Source organism: Silurus meridionalis, chromosome 7, assembly GCF_014805685.1.
Source record: "Silurus meridionalis isolate SWU-2019-XX chromosome 7, ASM1480568v1, whole genome shotgun sequence".
Taxonomy (NCBI): domain Eukaryota; kingdom Metazoa; phylum Chordata; class Actinopteri; order Siluriformes; family Siluridae; genus Silurus; species Silurus meridionalis.
The window spans coordinates 18742694-18761126 of record NC_060890.1 but is presented as its reverse complement, the minus strand read 5'-3'; the positions used below and the strand labels follow the sequence as shown (position 1 = coordinate 18761126).

The 18433-nt window shown below is 38.1% G+C and overlaps 1 protein-coding gene across 2 annotated transcripts; it reads right to left on the bottom strand.

The window, feature by feature from the left end:
- Positions 1–2011: 2011 nt before the first annotated feature.
- On the bottom strand, positions 2012–14644 carry LOC124389081 (alpha-N-acetylgalactosaminide alpha-2,6-sialyltransferase 2-like). Of its 2 annotated transcripts, none has more exons than XM_046854308.1 (10): positions 14492–14644; positions 12996–13267; positions 10015–10159; positions 9515–9680; positions 7890–8064; positions 7313–7451; positions 6089–6192; positions 5898–5981; positions 5100–5199; positions 2012–4789 (listed from the first exon to the last, which is right to left on the bottom strand). In XM_046854308.1, exons 2-10 carry the CDS (start codon positions 13103–13105, stop codon positions 4619–4621), a joined length of 1194 nt encoding a protein of 397 aa, XP_046710264.1. In that variant the 5' UTR covers positions 13106–13267; positions 14492–14644; the 3' UTR covers positions 2012–4618. The 2 variants fall into 2 exon arrangements, with proteins under 2 accessions (XP_046710264.1, XP_046710265.1); XM_046854309.1 differs by having other exon boundaries at positions 14481–14620.
- Between the last annotated feature and the right edge of the window lie 3789 nt (positions 14645–18433).

Sequence of the window (18433 nt, the reverse complement as noted above, 5' to 3'; positions counted from 1 at the left end):
CAATACTGTAACACAACAAACATTAGACACAACCCAGTTCACCCTCATCTGACTCAAATGTATTAAATATACTAACATTTTATGCAGGTGTTTTGGACATTGAGTCATGAGCCACTGAGTCATGAAGTAGAAGCAGTAATTTGATAGATAAAATGCTGGAATTGTAATTGGAAGGTCATCAAATCAAATCCCAGCACCAACCTAATTTTCGTTCTGAACAGATACATTCTCCTCATTTCCTATAAAACACTAAACTGTTATCAATGAGCCTTTGAAAACCTCACAAACTTAATAAGAATATGCATTTAGAACTGAGCTTCATGGTGCCTTATGTACATAAATGCACCTGATTAACAGCAAAGTCTACACCTTTGACATTTATAAAAGTCACGTAACACTTAACCCAGTTTGCCCTGGCATTGTTCAACTACAAACCAAACATTTTAGGTTGTAAGTAAAAATACTCAAATTTACACTCAAATATTATAAGTACCTACATTTGTTTTGTTATTAGTCAAATATGGCCATAATGATAACTTTTGATGACAGGATTATTGTGTATATGCTCAGCAGCTCTTCTCCAACATTCTTCTCTGGCACTGATTATTTCCGTATTAACTACGGAAATTCAATTTTTTTTTTTTTTAAACAAATGACCTCAACAGCCTGGTCAGGGAAATCAAGAATTAGAAATGTAAAGTTGATGAGAAGCAAGAATAGTTTTTAAATGACTTTTTACCCAAACAGAAAAAAAAAAATGCAAAGAAAAAACTTTTTGAGCAGATCCCCCCAAATGATGATAATCCCAACCTGCTTCTATGATATATAAAAAAAAAAAATCCATTAAATTATATATATATTATTTTAGTTTAGTAGCATACTGGATGTGCGTGTGTGTATGTTGACTTACTACTTTAGTGGGCCGCAATCATTTATAGGAAAATAATCCAGGCAGAATGGGTGCTGTGATACGGCCCTGATGTAAAACAGAGGAATCTGGTACACTTGAATTCACGTAAATGTAGAAGTATCGGTAGGATGAAAACCAGTGCTCACACACTCGCACTGTATCAATCATATATGACCTTTTTAAACGTGACATTCACGGTTCTTTATGTTTCTAAGTCAAGCTGTAAAATGTTGAGTTTAAGAGTAGTGACATTCAGAACACTGAAAATACCGGTCTCTCAAACCCTTTCACTCTCATTATGATTGTTATTTTTGTGGGACAGCTTTTAATCCCAGATTATAACTAACACGCAACAATGTAACACAATGAATGCAAAAAATGAATGCGTAATAGACATTGCATTAGGGTTTAATGTGGCACGAGAAGTTAACATTCACACATTAAAATTACTTAAGCATAGAACAAATATTCAATTACAACCAGTTTTATTATGTACAATTGTTTAACAACTGTACATAAAACTGGTTGTAATTGAATATTTGTTTATTTAAAATATTTAAATCTTTTATTTATACAAACAAATCGTGTTCTATGTTTTAGTAATTTTCATGTGTGAATGTTAACTTCTCGTGCCACATTTAACCCTAATGCAATGTCTATTACTCAATCTTTTTGCATTAGAGTTACATTGTTTGTTTGTTTTTTGGGACAGCTTTTAATACCAGATCATTTAAATCATGTGTGTATGACTGTACTTTTTTTTGACACTGTGTCTACCTCCACCTGGTGAGCTTCCTCTCACTGGCACTATTCCAAAAAAGGTGTGCTTTCGCTGTTATTTAGTGCGTCAATAAAGACTCGCACATTCCTTCTTTCCGTCCATCTGCTGCAGATCAAATGACACGGTTCCACACGATAAACAGCACTGAGTGAGCGACCCCTAGTGTTCATCTCTTGCTACCTACAGAATCTTCAATAGCTACCGACAAAACACACAAACTAGTGTAATAAATGAGGAAACAAAAACGCAAAAATAAATAAAATACAATAACACAAAATAGGAGAAGATGGTGTAAGTAGAGACTTCATTGAGAGCAAGTGTAATTTCGCCACAAAAATCATGAGTTTGTTTATTTGTTGTACACTGAATATTTGATAAATAGTGACCAGTTAGTGTTTTTTATCTCTAACCATTCTACTGGGTCCTAAGTTTAAAATACAAAACAAACAAACAAACAAACAAACAAACAACAACAACAACAACAACAACAACAACAAAAAAAAAAAAAACCACCAGAAAAAATCAGAGAAGCCATTTTTTGAATAGAATAGATACTGAAATAAATTAGAAGTTAATTAATGAATTCGTTTTTATTGTACCTCTGACCTTTTAAATCGGTTGCAGAAACGCCAGCGTGGCTGATGCAGCAACCAGGTACAATGTAATAATGGCCAACAGAATACTTCAATATGAAACTAATATACATGTCAGTGCTAGCACTCTGGAAAGATTTAGAGATGCAAGATGTTGATCTATTATCACAGTAAAAGAGTCATCAAGCCTTGTATAAATGAGGCCAGGCTTTGATTACATCTAAACATTAATGTACAAATGTCAGAATCGTTGGCATGTGAGCTGATTTAGGGCTGTTTTTTAAGTTTGGTGATGTAGTACCTCTTTCAGATTAAGGTGAAACACACATAGGAAAATGTTTATATACTGTATATATTATCAGAAAAATGTGAGACAAGAAAGAAAAAAACAAGGCACTGATTTTTCTCCCAGCTCTGCCTCCTTGCCTGTGAATTAAGAATTCTCCTTCATCTAGTGATGTCACCGGAGCAAAAGTGTCCCAAATGCTGCATGATTAATTTTAATATTTCTGCTGGAACATGCTAAAGACTGTATTTTGTGTTAACTCTAACAGCAAAATATTTTTTATTAATCTCAATATGGATGAATTTGGCCTCTAAAAAAATATATTTTACTTTTTTGAGGAAGTTTACAGTCAGCAGTCAAATTTAAATATCTTTCCAGAATGCATTAGGATTCAGAAATACAGACGACATTTCTTTTAAAAAAAAAAAAAAAAAAGAAAATCTCCAACATGGTTGATTACTAGGATATTTACTGAGCTTTATATTGAGGGACTCACATATAACACGAGTCTTTTCCCCATGGACAAATTAGCTATTTAAATTCACAAATTCATTTATAAAAAAATACCACTTCAGTTTTTTTTTTTTTTTTAAACAAACATTAATTTGCTATTCAATAAACGAACTGGAATACATCTGTTTTAATAGGAACACCTTGAACATCTCTGCAGTTTTCTATTCAGTCATGTGACAGTAGTGCAATGTAAAATAAAATATGCAGGCCAAAAGCTTCAGTTAATATTCAAGTATCGATATCAGAACAAACAAAATTTGATCTTTGTGGCATCTATATATTATACCAGAAGGGCTGGGTTGAGCATTTGAGAAACAACCGATCTCCTGGGAATTTCTTTGACAACAATCTCCATGGAATGGTATGAAAAACAGAATACTTTGAGCAGAAACATGTTAATGAAAAATCAAGAAAATATACAGTTCGCCTCAGATTCATGTTCTGGAAACTGATACCACTTACATTTTCTGCTTTGGGCAAACCTGTAAGGTTTTTTTTTTTTTTTTAGACTTGCCAATGATCGCCTCAGATTCCTGTTCTTTGCCGACGGTAATGGAACCTTGTGTGATCTGTTGTCGTAGCTCACCCACCTCAAGCTCTGATGTTTTGTGCATGCAGAGATGGTTTTCTGCTCACCACAGTTGTAAGCAGTGCTTATGAGCTACTACAGACTTCTCTCTCAATATGTTTTAGCCTACAGACACTCCAAACTGTTTTGCTTGATTCCCCACAAACACTGGTGTGAATTTTATATGAAATTCCCAGATCACCAGATTCTGAAATACTCAAATTGACCCCCTCTGACACCAACAACCTCCCCACTGTTAGTCATCGTGATCACACTTTTTGATCCATGCTGATGTGTGATGCTGATGTTTGAATTAAAGCTATTGACCTGACTCCACACACTTTTTCCATTGTGTTTTGCCACTTTTGCCCATATAGTTAACTGCACAAACATACAGGTGTCCATAATAAATTAAACAGTGAGTATGTACTTGAGAGAATCTACCGAATTTACTTCAGCATCATTAAGTATTTTTTTATGCGTTTTAAAGTTAGCAAGAGTTTTCTTCATAGTACACAGTTTTTTTTTTTACACATCATTTGGCACACCAAGATTTTAAAAACTTTTCCTACATAAGTGGTTGGTCTTTGGTTTTCATCGGATGCATTTGATCTTAGAACCTTCGCCACTATATATGCAATCATTGAACATGTACCTCAACTCATTCAACTATGCCAACACTCTATATACTTCGCAGCAAGGCATCTTATATTGACACTGCATTGTCAGAACAGGTTAATGGTTATTGCCTCTGCACAATCAACACTGTTCGAGTTCCTGAAAAATGGTTTACGAGGCAATAAAGCAATGACTTCGTCTTCTTCATTATCACACACTTTATCTAGGGAAGGCCAAATCCAGAGGCTGTAAACTTTACAGGGGTTTTGCCTACACCAAAAAGACCTTGTTTCCTTCAAGGCATCAGCCTTGCTGTTTTAACATTTGGATCCAAGCGAGCTCACAGCATTCACGTATGCATGTAGATCTTTATAAGTCCTGCCGTCTGCAGCTGCTGCCAAAGAACCATCTCCATGTGCAGGTCGTGGTTGGCATAGAAATGCACTGGATGGAAACTTTTGTCGTAGTAATGGTCTGAATATTTCCCATAGTCAGCAGTCATAAATCCATAGGCGTTTACCTTTTAATATCAGATCAACAAAAGGGCAAGGCCAGTTTTTAGTTTTAGTTGTTGTTTAGTCAGTCAATAAAGTGTGACAATGGGCAAAATAGCCATGGTCAAAAACATTTTAATATGATTACACAAGACTGTACAAATATCCTTTAAGCATGTGCAATACGATGCCTATTGCATTCTCTCTCTAATAATATTACAAACAAAATGCATTAACACAAACCCAAACATTTCTAAGAAATAAAACAGAATTTTAGTCAGAATGCACTACTATTGATTTTCCTAAACATAAGGCAAAACAACAAAGAGCTCTTACCTCATCACACGTATGAAGAGCAGCCAGCAGCATTACTGCGCCTGTGGACGGTCTATAGATTTCTTTATATTTGGTTTTGAGTGTATTTGAATGCAGAAACCTACAGGAGAGAAACAAGATTTGAGCTTACAAATAGAGATGAACATTTCCGTTTCTCCACTGCCACTGGCCTAGCGCATTAATAAAATACTCTAAACCAAAATATCACACCTCAGATGACAGTGGACAAACGAAGAACCTTGAAATACCAAATGGATTACATGTGTAAATACAGCTTTAACTGAAACACAAGATACCCACTTATCTACTTTGGCCTGTGTCAATCAATAACTGAGGATGTAATATCTTTTTTCTTTTTTTTTTTTTTTTTAACATTATATGGCTTCTGAATTTTCTACACTAAAATTGTGTAAAGACTGAACCAGAACAAATATATATAGATGCGTTAATACTCTTCATACAAGCAGCTCAACAATACATCCATTTTTTTTTCAAATACTGTTCATCATTACAGGGTTGCAGCAAAACCTGGAACCTATTTAACAGAACTCCATGAACAAGAAGTAGGACCACCGGAAAAACCCATCACAGGGCACAATTTTGCACACAGTTACAATTTACAAAACTCCAGTTTCCCTCCCTAGAACAAAGACATGATTCAATTGAAGTACTTGGGGGGGAAAAAAACAAAACAAAAGTAATAACCGCTATACAGTGTTTTTATATACACAAATCCTCTAAACATTGAGGCTTCTTGCACCAGGTGCATCCCTAAAGTAAACAAGCACCCACACTTACCTGTTTCTAAGGTAACGGATAAAATCTGGGTGGTACATTTTAAATTTCTCCACACTCAGGTCATCTCCAAAATACTGCTTTGGCCTATAAAAAGGTACATTTAGGTAAGTAAGGAAAATATCACATTTGGCAAGCATGACATTTGGTTTGTAAAATGATCATGTGGGAAATAAGATAACTGCAGTATTTACTCAACACCCCTCTCAGATCCTGTCTCGATTTTTGTGTGCATGGCTGCAGCCCTCATAAGAATGTAGTCCCGGTCATGATCAGGAAGGAAAATGTACTTGGTCTCCTGGAAGGAAGATAAATAGAAAAAGGCAACATATACACATATATATATATATATATATAAAAAAAAAAAAGGATAAAAGTTTAATGACAGAATGTTTGACTATATGAACGCATGTTAATAATGCAACATAAAATTAACTGTGTTAACAATACTAATAAGCCCAAACATGAAATGAAAATCTCTTCAGTCTGGTACATCCAAGGACTAAAGGACATTACTAAAGTCGAGAACAAAATGTCAGGTACAAATCTGTCTTTTCAGTTTACAGTTGTAAGTTGAGGACTCAAAAATAAATCTTAGTCAAAATGTAAGCCAATTCTGAGTTTGTCATGGGTATAAACGAGTTTCTATACAAGAAACATACAGGAGGCGGGTAAGGATTACGACTGCATAATCATCCTCTCCACTGGGATTTGCATGCTAATTAGTTTTATTATGTAGCTTCCTATAACTGAAAGAATGAACAGATGGCACTGGATGACAGTGATTTGGATTTGATTAATGAAATGTGAAACACTGCAAACTGCTGAGGAAAAAAATAAATAAACAGATTCAACAAATCTTCAGCATCTTCCTACATGAGGTAACATGAGACAAAAACATCTTTGTGGTTAAACAGTCTCATTAATAGGGTGTAATGATAGCTGGCCTGGGTTCACACAGTGGGATGAATGAAGATGGTGATGAATTTTGTGAGCATGAAACAGTGAAGAGAAATTCTAACAGAGAAACTGTACTGCATGAGGGCACAGCAGTCTTGTGAACACATACTTCATGTCTATACTTTTCTCCGGACTAAAGGTGCAATTCACACAATTTAACAGATACTGTGCTTCTTCTCGCTATTAAAGATAATGTGTAAACTCCAGAACATCATAAACCCATCACATGGCTGCCTTTAACTTAAAGAGGGCCAAATAAAAATGTCTCATGATGCTGCTGTTTGCTTATTACCAAGTCATTTCAGTTTTTTATTTACTTATGGTTTTGCTTTTCCGGACAGGCTATAGTAAAATTATATATTTATTTACAGAACATACACATGCATACACTATCTCTCCAAAGTGAGCGAGAGAGATTTAAATAAAAAAAAACAAAAAAAACCAGATTTGTTCATTACCTTGCTCTTGGGGGGGCCATTAAATCCTAAACCTGCATAATTTCTCAAAGAGTTACGTAAGGTGTTCGTGGAGAAGGTATAGAAAGAGGTACGCACACCAACATCCTCCTCAAAGCCTTCAATAATTGCACCATTTGTCCTATAAAAATAAGAAGTAAGAACAAGAGAGAACAGTTTTTTTTTTTTTACTATCAATGCTTTTTTTCCCCCTATTTAAATTACTAACTATTTATTCTTCCTGCCAGACTCTTGTATCTCAGGCCTAACCACAATTCCTAGATGGCATGTAAAGATTGTGTGTGTAAAACAAACAAATATCAACCTGAGGTTTCTGAGGCGTATTTATATACACGAGTGTACACACAATTCTACTGTTACCAAATCTATATATTGTGATACAAGGTTCATAGAAATGTCAAGCATTTATGCTAGCTCTCGTTTGGCCAAGCTCTTACTCACAGGAACAATCTGAATCACCCGCTCATACCATTTTCATTTTCACACTCAGTTGGCTCACAAACAGTATACTCTTTTTCCCCCCCCCATTTTTAGAAAATCGCTTAACACGTTTTCCAACCTGAACACGTAGTCGTTCTGGTCAATCTCCTGGCCTCTTTTTGACCCTTTCAGAATTCCCCCGTTTCCAACAACAGCGCAGCGGATACACTGCGATCCGTTCTGCCTTTCTTCCCAGTCGTCAAACATTATCCGATTTGCGGAAACGTTCAAGATGGCCAGTGAATCCTGAAGAACTGCAAACACATTGGATGTGCTATTAAATAGCCTGTAATTGTTAATAGCTCACTGGAATAGACAGCGGTTTCATATTATAGACATCCATATCATCTGCCATAACCTGCTGCCTAGACATTGTCACACTAATGAATGGATGACACATATGCAAACATAACTGAGTGAATATCATTACGATAAAGTACAGCATGTTTCCATTATACATGTAAACTGATAAGTCACCTTAAAACTCAGCACACAGAAGGCGCTGAATAGGCGAGAGCAGCCTACAGACAATCCTAATTTAGTGAAAAGAACATGCACACCCAGGAAGGGCTTCTTCATGATCAGCCACTATTGAATATTGAAAATAAGTGATATCACACTAAAATCAAAATTACACTTCCAGCTGTACAGAAGCACTTTCCATTCCCTTTAAAGGCAAGTAACAAAAATAAATAAAATAAATCAGCTATCATTATAAAGAAGGGAATCTAGTAAGTCAACGAATGTCTCGCTTCCATGGCCACTATGCAATCCAGACAAAGTAAACTAATTAAAATACTCCGATTAATACTAAATAGGTTATCTCGGTATCATTGCCTGACATTTTCACTCAATCTGTAAGATAAATGGAATGAATGTATTGTGTAAAAGAGTAAAGCCATTTTCTCCATATCCTGTAGCCCTTTTCAGTGACGGATTCTGACAATAGCACGTTTTTTTTTTTTTTTACCAACTTCAATAAAGATTTCTGATGGTTTATCAATGTGCTCGTGAGAATCATGGCTTGTAAATCATCTCTGCAATAACAGACTGTAGAAGTACAGTGCTGAATATTTGCAAAAAAAAATAATAATAATCCGAGCAGTTTTTCCAGTTTAACCCATTTTGTAATAGGAACCAGGAGGAAGTTTCTTTTTCATCCATTCTGGGGAGGACTTTCCGGATGAATTATGTTCAACAATGTGGACTGACACATACAGTTACAGGATTGATCAAATTCATCAACACAGCCTACAACAAACTGGTTTATACTTCAAGCACTGCAATTCTGCAATAACCCTTTTCAACATGAAAAAAGTCACACATACACATCCCTGATTAACGTGTGTTTGGAGAAACACCATAACTACAATTTGACAGGTCAGGTCAGTGCTGTATATTGGCAATTCTAGACCAAAAAATGAATAAATAAATAAAATCAGCACAAGGTTTATAAACCCATTACAAAAGTAACCTTTACAAATTTAGGAGAGGTTATTATGTAGCCCAGACAGTAAATCAGTTTAGCCTAAATATTTAAACCATGGCGATTTGTGTAATATGTTTTAAATATGAAGACCTAGAATAATCGTTAGACTGCAACATCCCAATACCCTGCTTCTCACCCTTATGTGAGAATGAATTTAATAAGAGGTTCACACCCTTACATCACCACAATATTTTAATAGAATCAGATAGACCCACCTGTGATATCAACACTACCCCATCCATGTGCACCATAATAGCGGGATAACCGCTTATATTCTGGCTTTGAGAAATGCTTTGCCCATTGCAGAACAGGAATATTGGGCAAGAACCTCTCACCAAAGTCACTCCGCAACACCTTTTTCCGAATACTTGTTGGGCAGCTCTGAAATGCAAAAAAAAAAAAAAAAAAAAAAAAAAATTCAATGCTGATGTTTAGCCCCATTTGAAAATATGTACAGAAGTTTAAAACAATCAACATTTATTTAATATTTCGAACATAATAGTATTTGTTAAAAAATAAATGTTTGTAATTTAGAATTATTTCAGGATTATTTGTGAGCAAAATAGGTAGAACCAAGATGAGTTTCTACATTTGATCTATAAAATATGTATTTAAACACAGAACTTGTTTGTACATCAAACACCAACAGTTTTGCTTTGAGGTCAAGGTTAAAATTACTGTACAAATACAATTATTTAAAAAAATATATATTTACATCTTGTAGTAGATTATCATCAGAGGTGTATTTGTCTCCAAAAAAGTCTGGTTCTGTGGGTTTGGCTGTTTCGGTTAAGGGTTTGGTTGGTTTTACGGTTTCCTCTGGAGATTTAGTTGTGTGAAGCCCGCTTTTAGTCACCTGGCTGCCAAAATAAGTAACACATTTTATAAATGGGATACTTTTTTCTCAACAGGACATCAAGACCAGTCATGCAGAATCATTATAGCAAGATTTCCAAACATTTTGCCAATGTGGCCTGTGTGTAAATGGATAAGATTTACTGTTCATTGTGAATGCACCCAAAAAAAAAAAAAAAAAAAAAAGTTATTTGACTCATTGATAAACAATTTGTATTCATAACATTTGGACTCATTTGGACAACTGCTTGGTAGTTTGAGAAGTTCAAATCCTAGCATCTGCAACAACTGCCTTACCGGTTAAAATGAAAGCCAAAAACATGCTGTGTGTGCAGTTCTTTATCAGTTGTCTTTGATAGAGTTTAATAGGAACACACCCTGCTTATAGGTCACCTGCCTAAACCAAGACAGCAGTGTGACAGACTACAAAATAAGGCAACAGAACTGACCAGGTAGTGTGTGAAAAGCACTTCTGGTTAACCAAGCATGAAGTAAAGCACCCTGACCTGCTACACTACACTGCAGCCGACAGAGACCTGAAGGGGTGGTGAAGTCAACCACTGGGAAACTGCACCTTTATAACAAGATTGTGGAACAGCTTGTTCTGCAGAACTGTCGCCAGACTGTCTGGACCTCGGTCACATCCAAGCCCCCTCTCCTTTAACAAACCCAGAAGCTGCCCCTGAAAACAAAGGAGCCCTCAGCTCTAAAGCTCAGGGTGAAAAGACACCCGGCCACATTCTCAGTGACCAACTTTTAAGCATGGACAATTACACTGACCGATCTACAATATTGCAAGATACTGTCTACATACATTTTACTATATTAAAAAAATGAATATAGAAAATATTAAATTTAGGTGTACACGTTACAGTGGTGTCACAATTTAGCAATTGCTTTCTTTATCAACCACAAAGAATCCTCTCGTCTCTTATCTTATGTATAGTTGTAGGGGATCCCTCTTGCTATGAAACCTGGAGAATGTGCTCTAACCATCTATGCTCTTTTGACCTCTAACTTATACAGCATACAACATTAAAGTCCATTAGGCTACACAATGCATAGCGGAATAAAGTAAACAGAATGCAGTGGCATTGCAGGATGGATAATACCGAACATGCTGAACTGGTTTTCACCTGATGTACTTATTATAATCCTCAAGGCCATTTTTTATTCGACTAAGTTAAGTAAAAACTCAATGGAGCCTACTGTTGATGGTAAAACTATAATCAAGGATAATTATTCATTATTATTTGTGAAATCCCCCAACTCACCAAATTATAGCATGGAAAATTAATAAAGAAATTGTCAAAAGGGACAAGTAAACAAACTAGGCCACAATATGAACTCAATCCAATATCTAAAGCACAAAAAATTCTGAATAATGGAATCAATCTTGATTCATTGCATTCAAAACACAAGCATTGTAATGAAATGTTATTTGATAAATATTAATTTGAGTTATACTTTTATTAGAAAAGGGGCAATACAAACATGTTAAACCTTACCGAATGGCAAGCACAAACAGGAAATATTCCAGTGTCAGAAATGAAAGAAATTCACTTTAAAGTACTGATATGATGAGAAACATTTCCATTCTCGCTCTCGCTCTCTCTCTGTGTGTTTTGTTTTCCGCTTTCTATCCACAATTCCTCCTTCCTCAAATACATAAAACCTTGTAAAGAAGTTGGCACTAATCACATTTTGCATTGATTAATTTTAGACAAATCAAATTCAAGATAATCAAAGATGATTCATTTGGTTTTTAATAGTTTAGTTGTATTAACAATTTTTTTTTTTTTTTTTGCTAAGGTATAACGACAAATAATTGGGAGTTCACACATCGTTATGTAGTTTCATAAGCAACCCTATTAAGATATAAGCAGTAACTAACAGCTAAAATTGCAGTGCCAGGAAAAAAACAAACAAACCATGGAACCAGTAAAGAGCCTACAATAATACCAAATGTTTGAAGCAATATCGTTAGTCCTTCAATTAAAGTATTGAGGACTTGCTTCACCCAAACCCTGTTTGTAAACTGCACACACCAACAGAGCTCACTTCTCTTTTATATTATTAAAAGGTCACTTAGCATTCAAATGTGGTGACAGCAGAGTGCAAATCTACTTTACTAGGGTTCCAGTTTAAAGAAACAAAAATAAACCCCCCCCCAAACAGACCTTTAGACAGCTTTCACACATCAGATTAAATGCCACTATAATGATTATGCACCATTTCTACCAACCATGTGCACTTGAGCTTTTGACTCAGGCAAGGCAAAATTACCCTCTGTGCAGCATAAATAGCAGTTGAGTTGAAACCTTGACTATCTCGAGTATTCTCATGAGAGGATATTTGAGAGGGTGATCAAAAAATAGGGCGCACTATGGGAAGCATCAGTTTGTGCGAAAGGTCCACTGAATTCCATGCAAAAGAGGGTTGACTTTCACTTTGTTAACACAAGCACATGATTTGGCATTTTACAAAGAAGGAAGCAAGTTATTTAGGTGGGGGGGCACACTCATGTGGCCATAAGCTAGACTACGCACATCACATGGGTATCTCTCATTCATACAAACAGAACTCATTCCTCAGTTTCATGGCTGGAAATGAAGCACCTCTGGTAATGCATTAACCTACTTTAGGCTCAAACTACACTGAAATGTAAATTTTTTTTAAACTTGTCCCAGTTTATTAGTAACCAGAAATTGCATTTATTCATGGACAAATGGTCAGCTAAGTGTGTTAAGGCAAAAGAAACAGTACTGTGTGAACTACACATAGTTGCACTTATGTCGCTCATTAACTAGTTCATGAAAGTCTAATGAAGCACTTTCATACCTGATGGGGTCGTGTTTATTCGTTTTCTCGCTCATCATGTAGAACCCAATGAAGACGCTCAAAAACAGGCCGGAGAGAATACAGATTTTCAGTTGCAGCAAATACATCATTGCAGCTCCTGGCCACCTGGAAAGTTCATGGGGACTTCTCCTGGCGCAAACAAATCAGGCTATCACATCAGCATAGCGAAGAGTGAAGCCGGAATGCAGAGCGTTGTCGCCTCCTCATTAATCCCAGTAGCCTGACAACACCCCAGGGAACCAGGTGCTGCCCTGTAATAAAGAAAGCGAAGTTTTACATGCACGTTTTCTGCACTGCTTTTAATTAAAGGACTTGAAGAGAAGGCATTGCAAGACAAACTCCTACTTTAAGTTATAGGGAAGCTGGAATTTGGGTCTAGCTGATTACAAGGTAAGCAAGATTTCTTCAGAGAAAGAATAAGCAGCTAGAGTTACAGAAAGTGTGGAAAGAAGATAGAGGGCAGCTAAAAACACAAACAGGAAGGCTGTGTAAAGCCTCTTGTTTTAGAAGGACCCAGTGTTCAGGACAGTCAGCAACTGATGACTAATAAACAAGGAATTGCTCATTCAGGAAATTATTCACTGTGAGCAAATATCAATCACATAACACTCCCATCATGTGAATATTTGGCCTGTATTTAAATTCACTGGGTATTAAAATTACATGCTTTGTCCAATCCAATGTAATCTTTTAGGAGGTACGGCCACACACAAACTCCTGGAGAAATGCAGAAGGTCCAAAGCCAAAAGTAAAAATATTCAACTTTTTAAAATAGTCTTAACTAATCGTTGGTCAATAAATAGTACGAATAAAACATTTGGGCATTTGGGGGGAAATTTACTTATAGTCTTCCTGTACACAAAAATAAACTAGTAAAATATTGGTTTAATGTTAAAGCTGTTAAAGTTTTCCCACAATACTCACACGTTTCAAGAAATCAAAGGCAAATTTTTTTATCCAAGGCTATCTTTAAATTCTCGCTTATTATTGATTATCCAGATTAAAAATTTCATATTTTTCAATGTTATGATTGGTCCTTTTTGGGGTCCTTTCTGTGCTTGGTGTATCTGCACAGCAGTACAGTACATGTAAACACATCCAAAAAGAACAATCAGACCTATATAATAATACAATGTAACACTGCTGTTTGTTTCCCGACTGCATTCTTGTTCAAATAATTTAAGGAAATTGAGTATTTGCCCTATAAAAAAAATAAAAACTGTACAAACTTGTGTGTAGAAGAGCAAAGACAGGAAACTTCCACTATGTTCTGTATTCTCACTACACTATAACTATTTAAGCCTCTGCGTTACACACAACACAATTTCAAGATCACTCTCGTTCCAGTGCAAACCAAAAAAGGTTTCTAGGTCCTTAATGAAGACACGGACAGCTAGAAACGATTTTACAACAACGGCACAAAGTTTTAGTCCAAACAAACAAGAAAAGGAGAAAACAAAATACATTTTTCTTACTCTGGGATGGAATTCCTGCCAGACCCAGACTTGTAGATAAATGTTTAGAAACTGGTTTGCTTAGCAACCCGATTACGAGTTTTTTTCTCTCTCTCTCTCTCTCTCTCTCTCTCTCTCTCTCTCTCTCTCTCTCACACACACACACACACACACACGAGAGATAAGTGTGAACGCTTTGTGAAATGAGCAACAGCTGCTTTCTTTTGGTCACCGCCTTCCTCACATCCTGCCGAGGGGGAGGGGCAAAAAGAAGAGGGCGGGGCCAGGACAGGACACAGGCACAGAAGTTTGACAGGAAGTCGGGCAAAAAATATTTATAATATCATATATATTGCATATATATATATATATATATATATATATATATATATATATATATATATATATATATATATGTTTAATATTTCAATATTTCGATCTTACTATCTTTCTGTCCAAAAAAGGCTCTAAAGCAAAGCTGCTTCATTTGCATATTGTCCCGTTATTGCCGCTCACCGTGCACGCACATGCTCATGCACATGCACATGCTCGAGCACATGCACGCGCGCTCACCCACGTACCCCCATCCATGCAAACACCGACAATCTCACACTTTTACACACACACACACACACACACACAAACTTGGGCTTATATGTGTGGGAGGGGGCGGGCAAGATGACATGACAGTTTCCCCGTAACTTCCTCACTTAAGAAGTTGCGATTAAAGGAGAAAGTGAAGCTGTGTAGAAAAGCCGCCATGGTGTGTTTATTTTTTTTTATCCTCCTTCGCGTGGAACCGTTATAATTAAGTCCGCTACTTCCGGATCGTTGTGGGGCGTGTAATTTCATGCGAATTCACAGGCCGTGTCTCTTTTTTCCACAAAATATCCTCAGAGATGGTGGTCTGCTTTATACAGTCACGAGTCCCTGTCAGACATCAGTAACACATTTTCTGTGGATTTTGGAAGGAGAAAAAAAATGTATACCCCTTCCTGCACCCATTTCCTCTTTATCCATGGTATCTAATAAAAATAAGATGGATAAACAGCAAACAGAGAAATATGTATGTATGACCCGCTGTCTCCAGAGCTGGTCTGAAAAAACCCCATGGATGACTTATTAGGAGTTGTATAAGGACTTTAACTGTGGATCGCACACGGTCGCTTTATACCGCACCACACACGGTCACTTTGTACCGCACTGTACTGCACCGCACCGCACACGGTCGCTTTGTACCGCACCGCACACGGTCGCTTTGTACCGTGCCGCACCGCACACGGTCACTTTGTACCGCGCACACAGTCACTTTATGCCGTACCGCACACGGTCACTTTATACCGTACCGCACCGCTCACGGTCACTTTGTACCACACACGGTCACTTTATACCATACCGCACCGCACACGGTCACTTTATACCGTACTGCACCGCACACGGTCACTTTATACCGTACCACACCGCTCACGGTTACTTTGTACCACACACGGTCACTTTATACCATACCGCACCGCACACGGTCACTTTATACCGTACCGCACCGCTTACGGTTACTTTGTACCACACACGGTCACTTTATACCATACCGCACCGCACACGGTCACTTTATACCGTACCGCACCGCACACGGTCACTTTGTCCCGCAACGCACCGCACACGGTCACTTTGTACCGCACACGGTCACTTTATACCGTACCGCACCGCACACGGTCACTTTGTACCGCAACGCACCGCACACGGTCACTTTGTACCGCACACGGTCACTTTATACCGTACCGCACCGCACACGGTCACTTTGTACCGTACCGCACCGCACACGGTCACTTTGTATCGCAAGGCACCACACGGTCACTTTATACCGCACCGCACACGGTCACTTTATACCACACCGCACCGCACACGGTCACTTTATACCACACCGCACACGGTCGCTTTATACCACACCGCACACGGTCACTTTATACCATACCACACCGCAAGCGGTCGCGTTATACCATACCACACCTGGTCACTTTATACCGCACCGCACATGGTCACTTTATACCACACCGCACATGGTCACTTTGTACCGCACACGGTCGCTTTATACCGCACCGCACGGTCGCTGTATACCATACCATACCACACCTGGTCACTTTTTACCGCACCGCACATGGTCACTTTATACCACACCGCACACGGTCGCTTTATACCGCACCGCATGGTCACTTTATACCATACCACACCGCACGCGGTCGCGTTATACCATACCACACCTGGTCACTTTATACCGCACCGCACATGGTCGCTTTATACCGCACCGCACACGGTTGCTTTATACCGCACCGCACACGGTCACTTTATACCATACCACACCGCACACGGTCGCTGTATACCATACCATACCACACCCGGTCACTTTATACCGCACCGCACATGGTCGCTTTATACCGCACACACGGTCACTTTATACCATACCACACCGCACACGGTCGCTGTATACCATACCATACCACACCGGTCACTTTATACCGCACCACACATGGTCACGTTATATCATACTTCACCGCACACGGTCGCTTTATACCATACCACACCCAGTCACTTTATACCGCACCGCACATGGTCACTTTATACCACACCGCACACGGTCGCTTTATACCGCACCGCACACGGTCACTTTATACCATACCACACCGCACGCGGTCGCGTTATACCATACCACACCTGGTCACTTTATACCGCACCGCACATGGTCGCTTTATACCGCACCGCACACGGTTGCTTTATACCGCACCGCACACGGTCACTTTATACCATACCACACCGCACACGGTCGCTGTATACCATACCATACCACACCCGGTCACTTTATACCGCACCGCACATGGTCGCTTTATACCGCACCGCACACGGTCACTTTATACCATACCACACCGCACACGGTCGCTGTATACCATACCATACCACACCCGGTCACTTTATACCGCACCACACATGGTCACGTTATATCATACTTCACCGCACACGGTCGCTTTATACCATACCACACCCAGTCACTTTATACTGCACCGCACATGGTCACTTTATACCATACCGCACACGGTCACCGCACACGGTCACTTTATACCACGGTCAGTTTATACCGCACCGCACCGCACACGGTCACTTTATACCGCACCGTGCCGCACACGCTCACTTTATACCGCACCGCACCGCACACAGTCACTTTAAAGACACATCAACCACCTTATGTGATTACTGTTTACTGTACATAAGCATACCTTGTATCCATTAACATACCCTTTTTCTCTATATATCCTTATATCTTTAAATATTTTATATTTTACATAGTTTATTCTCTTTATTTATCTGCCTCCTTTTTTCTATGTTTTATTTCTTCTCCCCATCCTATTCCCTCATGCCGGACAGTCGTACAAAGCATTTCACTGCATGTCATACTCTGTATGTATGTGTGTGTATGTGACATAATTTTTTTTTTTAAATGTTTATATATATATTTAAATCATATTTTCACAATGACAAAGTCTTAACATACAATATGTTTGGCTATTTTTTGATACCAATGTTATCCTCAGTTCTAGCCATCCACCTAAACTTAATTCTACTCTGAGCTTAGTGCTATATGATAACTGACCTGCGCGGTAAACCAAAAGAATGCATGAGTATTGGAGATAGATAATAAAATATCTATACCACATCACAATAAAGCTAGTGGACGACAGAGGAAATATAAGTTAAGATGCTGTAAAAAGAGGGTTTGTGTCCATTTTTAGTCACTGTGATTGTAAATGCTATAAAAAGTGTAAATGCTAAATGAAAAAGAGATGTCTCATCTTCTCTGTCATGTGGTATAGGAGAGACAGAGCAAGCAGTATTATTGCAGTGCAGAGTCAAGAGAAGGCCAAGAGCTCCAAGCAGCCATCAGAAGTTTTCCAGGGGGAATAAATCCAGGATAATGCT